At 40.4% G+C, this 6,596-nt stretch overlaps 1 protein-coding gene across 15 annotated transcripts in view; it reads left to right on the forward strand.

Moving 5' to 3' along the window:
- Positions 1-4,226, forward strand: part of LOC103156135 (disks large homolog 1-like) — a 66,469-nt gene extending 62,243 nt beyond the window's left edge. For 11 of the 15 annotated variants that reach the window (XM_007578071.2, XM_016664082.1, XM_016664083.1 and 8 more), the window contains 6 exons: positions 988-1,038; positions 1,882-1,983; positions 2,070-2,242; positions 2,311-2,420; positions 2,494-2,585; positions 3,295-4,136. In XM_007578071.2, coding sequence (XP_007578133.1) covers positions 988-1,038; positions 1,882-1,983; positions 2,070-2,242; positions 2,311-2,420; positions 2,494-2,585; positions 3,295-3,401 — 635 coding nt within the window. In that variant the 3' untranslated portion in view covers positions 3,402-4,136. Of the gene's footprint in view, positions 1-987; positions 1,039-1,881; positions 1,984-2,069; positions 2,243-2,310; positions 2,421-2,493; positions 2,586-3,294 lie in introns of all 15 variants that reach the window. The other 4 variants (XM_016664088.1, XM_016664086.1, XM_016664089.1 and 1 more) reach the window with 1 other exon arrangement.
- The last annotated feature ends 2,370 nt before the right edge of the window (positions 4,227-6,596 follow it).

Here is a 6,596-nt window from a genome sequence, read left to right on the forward strand (position 1 = left end):
GAGTGGTTCATAACGGCTAATCCAGTAATTAGTTTCACAAACTCTGACTGCTGATTGGACAGATAAAGCGTGACATCACAGCTCATCTCTGCTGTTTAATCAAAGTTTCTCCAGGCTGGTTCTGTTCTGGTTCTGTTCTGGTTCTGGGGTTTTGGACCAGATAGTTTCTGGACCTTTAAAGCTTATAATTTCTGTTTTCTGTCTGTGGAGCTTTAAATATTTAATTCCTCCTCAGATTGAGATTATTGATCCATTCATTGATCATCATGTTTCTGAAAAACATCTGGATTATTTATTGTTTCATTTGAACAGTTTTCATGTTTATCACTGGTGAATAAATTAAACTGGTTTATGAATCCAACCAGTCCCAGTCTGAACTGGTTCTGGTTCTGTTTGGTTCTACTGAGGTCAGAGCTTCAGGCAGCTCCAGATCTGACCCAGTGGTTCTGATGTGATGATTCTGGATCATATCTTGAGCTGAAGGCCACAGACAGAACCTGAATCTGAACCAGAACCTTTAACCTGATGGAGTCGGTTCCGGTTCCTGTTCTGGGTCCGGTTCCTGTTCTGGGTCTGGTTCCTCGTTTTAACCTGAGCTCTGCTGACTTTGTAAAGTTTTAAATAAACGTGTTTTTGTTTCTGGTCGTTGATTTAACCCAGTGGGTCCAAACTGGGTCCTGGTTCCCGGCGTCCTGCATGTTTCAGTCTCTCCCTGGTTTAACACACCTGGATCCAGTGATGGATCATTAGAGCCTCAGAGGATCACCGAACCTGCTGAGGAGGTTGTTACTGCCAGCAGGGAGAGACTGAAACATGCAGGCTGCCGGGCCTCCAGGACCCACTTTGGACCCCCCTGATTTCAGCGTTTCTTCCTGAAATCGAGGCGCCGGTCCGTCTGTCCGTTTTCCTGTTTCTCCTGCTGACCCTCCGTCCCTCAGCACCACTCCTCCTCTTCCTCCTCTGTGTAACGTCTCTGTTTCTCCTCAGGTGGGCAGGATGAGTACGTTCTGTCGTATGAACCCGTCGTTCAGCAGGAAGGTGAGTTCTCCAGAACCGACCCGATCCGACAGGCTGCTGAAGCTTCAGCAGCTGAAAGAATCACAGATTTAACTCAGAACCGATCAGAACCTCAGCGGTTCTCCTGGGTTCCTCCTCATCCGTCCAGAACCTCCAGATTCTCTGGAATAATAAAATAATTCTGATCTGGATCCGAATAACTTAAGAATTCAGAAAATTATTTAAAAAAACAAACTTGAAACATTTTGGATTCATCAACTCAGTTTAGACATGAAATTATTATTATTACTGGATACTAAATATGAAAACAAGTAAAAATTTTACCAATATGTGTAATGTAGGACTTGATAAACTACATAACGGAGAAATGAAAATCTATTTCATTGATGTTTAAATAAATGCATGAAATTTAGATATAGGTTTATGATGATAGTATTTTTTAAATACAGGTTGGACGAATCTATATTTTAATATAAATAAATAATCCATTGGCTAAATGGGAAAGTACAAATATTTTCATCAAATTAAGAAACTGAGGATTAAAAATATCTTTGAAAATTTTCTATTTTAAGTTTCAGGATTAAATGTGTGTCGAGTTTAAGATGTTCTTAATTGAACTTCAGTCATAAATCAGATTAAAGCAAAAATAAAATGTGTAGATTAGAGCTGTACAGACGGTGATGCTGCCACCTGCTGGACAAACTGGTAAAAACATCTGGTAGAAATAAAACAATTAGATGAAAATCTGAACATCAATTTTAATGTTTTATCTTTTAATAAAAGCATAAATTGTTAAAAATCTAAATGTTTTGATTAGAACCAGAACCATTCTGCTCAGAAACGGGTTTTCTTCTTCTCTGGCAGTGAACTACACCCGACCCGTCATCATCCTCGGCCCGATGAAGGACCGGATCAACGACGACCTGATTTCTGAATTCCCAGATAAATTTGGCTCCTGCGTCCCGCGTACGTCCAGCCGGCGCCGCTCCTCTGACCCGACCGGACCGGTTCAGACCCTATCGGACCCAGGTAACGGCTGTCCCTGTGTGCAGATACGACCCGGCCCAAACGGGACTACGAGGTGGACGGGCGGGACTACCACTTCGTGGCGTCGCGGGAGCAGATGGAGAAGGACATCCAGGAGCACCGCTTCATCGAGGCGGGCCAGTACAACAACCACCTGTACGGAACCAGCGTGCAGTCCGTCCGCCAGGTGGCCGAGAAGGTACGGAACCGCCCCGCTTCGGGCCGCGGCTCGGCCCGGAGCGGAGCCTGAGTTCTGGTTCTGTTCAGGGGAAGCACTGCATCCTGGACGTGTCCGGCAACGCCATCAAGAGGCTGCAGCTGGCGCTGCTGCACCCCATCGCCATCTTCATCAAACCCAAATCTGTGGAGAACATCATGTGAGTGACCCGATCCGGTCTGATCCGATCCAGAGTTCTCTCCAGCCCTGACCCGGTTCTGCTCTTCATGCAGGGAGATGAACAAACGTCTGACAGACGAACAGGGAAGGAAAACCTTCGACCGCGCCGCCAAGCTGGAGCAGGAGTTCACCGAGCACTTCACAGGTCAGAACCGGGTCTGAATCGGGTCAGATCAGGTTGGAACCGGGTCAGAACCAGGTCTGTTTAACCTGTTTGTTGGTTCTGACCCGTCCTTTTGGTCCAGTTCTTTGTAACATTATAAATCCAGATGAAACCAGAACTTTTAGTTTCTGAAGACGGAGGAAACGAATCCCAGGTTTTAATTGGAGGATTCTGTTTAAAGGGACAGTGTCGCGTTTTCCAGATACATGGAGCCACTTCATAACATAATCAAGTTACTCTGTTTCCGTCAGTTGCTATAAAAATGCTCCATAAATCAAAAATGACTCAAAAGAAATTTGATTTTGTAATTTCACACCTTGAAATTGGGCCTCAGTTTCTGTAAGAAACTCCTGCTGATTCTGAAGCTCCGCCTCCAGGAAGTCGTCCCAACATGGCTCCTCTATTAACCCTTTAACATTTCAACCAGCATTGCTCTGAGCAGCAGCTCCTGCAACGAGCTCAGCTGTTTGCTAATTGCTGCTGGCTAGTCTGAAGGAGCTGAGCCTCGAAGGAGGGGCTAGGTCCACCCAGGCGTTTTCACAGCTGAATGGTTGCCATGGAGATTGAAGGATTTCTCCAACATGCATGGAAGTTGATTTTACATGATACTGGCCCTTTAAGGTTCTGATTGGTTCTGTTTGGTTCTGATTGGTTCTGCTGTGTTGAACCCACCTCCTCTGTCCTCCTGCAGCCGTCGTCCAGGGCGACACGCTGGAGGAGATCTACGATCAGGTGAAGCAGATCATCGAGGATCAGTCGGGTCCGTTCATCTGGGTTCTGTCCAAGGAGAAGCTATGAGGCGCCGCCCTCCTCTTCATCACTTACGTTATTCTGGAAGAAGAGTCCAGCTGCAGAGGCAGCCTCACCGTCCATCATCCAACCATCCATCCATCATCCATCCATCCATCCATCCTTCCCTCAGTGATCAGCAGACGGCTTCATGTTGTTCCACCTGATTTGGAAGCTCACAGGAAGTGACATCACACTCAGCACGGTACAGCTCCTTAATGTTTAAGGACGGAGAACTTCGGAGGAGAAGAGTTCGGAAACGTACGAAGCAGATTTTCTTCCTTTTTCTTGTTTTTTGTTTGTGGGTTTTTCCCAGCCGGCTCCGTTTGTCGGGTCGGAGGAATCAGAGACACAAAAAGCAAAACTTTGCACGTTTGAGCTTTAACAGCATGTCGGTTTAAACCCGTTGATTTCCCATCAGCCCCTTCACCTCAGCGTCTGACATCACAGCTTCTGTCACAGCTTTTCTTTTTTTTTATTGATTCATGTTTAGTTTTTAACATTTTCGCTCCTCTGCTGCATGACGTCTGTCAGGAAGCTGCAGGGTCACCGCTCTGCCACCAGAGGGCGCCAAACAAACCCATCCTGAAAAACAAGCTGATTTTAAAATAAACAGAAATGATTAGCGATTTATTAGGCTGAGTCAAATTCACATTGATTTAAACTAACAGCTTCATTTGGGAAATTTAAGACTAAATACACAGAAAAATTTTCTAAATGAACTTTTGTGCCAAAAATCAAACACATTTTATCATAAAAAGTAAAATTGTAGGAAAGCCTGTTTATTTTAATAATAGAACATTTTATAATACTATAAAATTCAGCTTTAGAAAGTGAGAAATTAAAAGAAAATGTTAAATATTTTCCCATTTTAGTAAAAAAAAAATTAGAAACAAAATTTTAATGATTTTGTTTTTAGATTAAAGAATTATCCTATTTTTTAATGACAAAATATTAAAAATTATTATATTTTTCTTTTAGTTTTGTTAAAATTGTGCCAAAACCTGTTTTGGAAATGTTTCATGTAACCAAAAAATAAATAAATAAAAACATAAATATGCACAATTTATGTCAAAAGATTTCAGTGATTGAATTAAAACTAAAGGAACAAAAATCATAAAACTTTTAATATAAAACAGGAATGAAATTAATTGGATGAAATTTAAAAATTCACATATAAAAATATTTTGTTTTCATTCTACTGAGACATTCTCCATGATTCTGAATTTAAATGTTTAAAATCTTAAACATTTTTTTATTTTCATGTTTATTTTCAGTTAGAAATAAAATTATATAATTAAAACCAAAAACTCAGGAATGAAGAAAACATTTTTTGCCTTAGGATAAAAAAATCATAAATATAAAAAACATTATTTTTACAAGCTTAGTTGCACATCATGAGTTTTTAAAAAATGTTTCAAGAAATTAACAGAATTGAATCATACCTGCTACAGATAACTTAAAAATATAAATATTTACAAAGTTTACAGTAAAATCAGTATATTTACTTTTAAAACCAGTTTACCTCATTCTGACATAAAATCCTCCAAACTGCATTAAGTTAAATCTTAGTTTTTTTCTCTTCCTCTGGTTTTCTCCTCGTTACCATGGCGACACCAGAGCCAGTCGTGCTCAGTGGCGCCCTCTGTGGCCGAAGCGTGACCCCGGCAGTTGCTATGGCGACGTCCGTCAGCAGCGTCAGTGTCTTACCACGTGTTGTTGTGGCTGCGCCTGGAGCTGCAGCGCCCCCTGCAGGCGCTCGCAGGTGAATCAGAGATTTTGACAGATATTTAACCTTCGGTAAACTGCCTATTTTGTTATAATGAAAGTCTATATTGAACTTCGGCACTACTACGGGATTCTTTGCTTTGGTAATCATATGAATAGAGACGTATAAAGAGATTTGAATATGAATATATATATTTTTCTTTTTCTTTGATCACCACCTCCTTTGTCTTTTAATTTTCTTTTTTAAGCATAATAAAAAGTTAACAAGAAAACCAGAAGTGGACCTCGACTCGTCTTTCATGTCGGTTCTGTCTGGAAACAACCTGCAGAACCTCCAGTGGTTCTACAGGTCAGAGGTCACAGATAATTACAAAATATATATTTTATACACTTGTATGGAGAAATCTAGAAAGAACCAGAGACTCCAGCTGCAAAGGAGAACAAAATAATCTGGTTAAACCTGTCAGTGATTAAAGCTTCATTCAGTTTAAACCATCATTCATTTACCTTATCTCAGCTGTTTAAACAAAACTTAATAAATTATTAATATGCTTTAGTACAAAATGCTGGATGGTATTACGTTAGCTTTTAATTATTTTTACACTGCTTGAAATTACAATCTTGCTTTAAAAATAATATCCTGTAAGGAAGAAAGGAGAATAACAGAAGAATATTTCAGACGGACTGCATGGTAAAGTGTGTAAACACATATTGGAGAATGATGTATAATTTTCATGATGGATATCTGCAGCTCTCATGTTTCCTTCGTTCTGCTCATGGCGGCTCGATGGGAGTTTTATTCAGGTCAACATTAAATGCAGCAAACGGGAGAAAACGTGATGGACACCCTGGGTTATGTTAGCTGTGTTTCACTGCAGCCATTTGTTAATGAAGAACTGACCAGCACTTCAGGGAGGATCGACCTCTGACCTTTCTACTCTGTTGGATCCATGAAGACGGGTCAGACTTCATTCACATTACAGGATCAGCTTAACGCAGTAAATTAATAATATGGTGAAACATAAATGCATATCTTTATCTGCTTCCAGGATTAACCCCATGAGGTTTATTATCTCATTTTCCAGGTGTCCTTATGAAACTTAAAGTAACAGGAATAAGTAAATTTAAAATATAAAATGTCTTTAGGTGGTTTTTCATGACATTATATAACTGTCAGAGCTTTGAACAGATAATTATAAACCTTAGATTCATTAGTCCCGTCACAGTAATCAGTAAATCAATTAATCACCTGATAAAATGAGCTCAATCATTTCCATTTATCATTTTTCTCTTTCTACCAAAAACTGGATGGCGAAGTTCTCAGTCTGGTGTTTCGGTCTCAGTTAAAGAAAAGCTGTGAAGCTGCAGCCTGATCTTCAGAAATCTGATTGATCCAGTTTCTGACACCAAACCTGAGGAGTAGCGACTAAATCTGATGTTTATCTTTGAACTAAACCAGTCAGTGAATTTTTTGGT

Source organism: Poecilia formosa, unplaced genomic scaffold, assembly GCF_000485575.1.
Source record: "Poecilia formosa unplaced genomic scaffold, Poecilia_formosa-5.1.2 Scaffold466, whole genome shotgun sequence".
NCBI lineage: Eukaryota > Metazoa > Chordata > Actinopteri > Cyprinodontiformes > Poeciliidae > Poecilia > Poecilia formosa.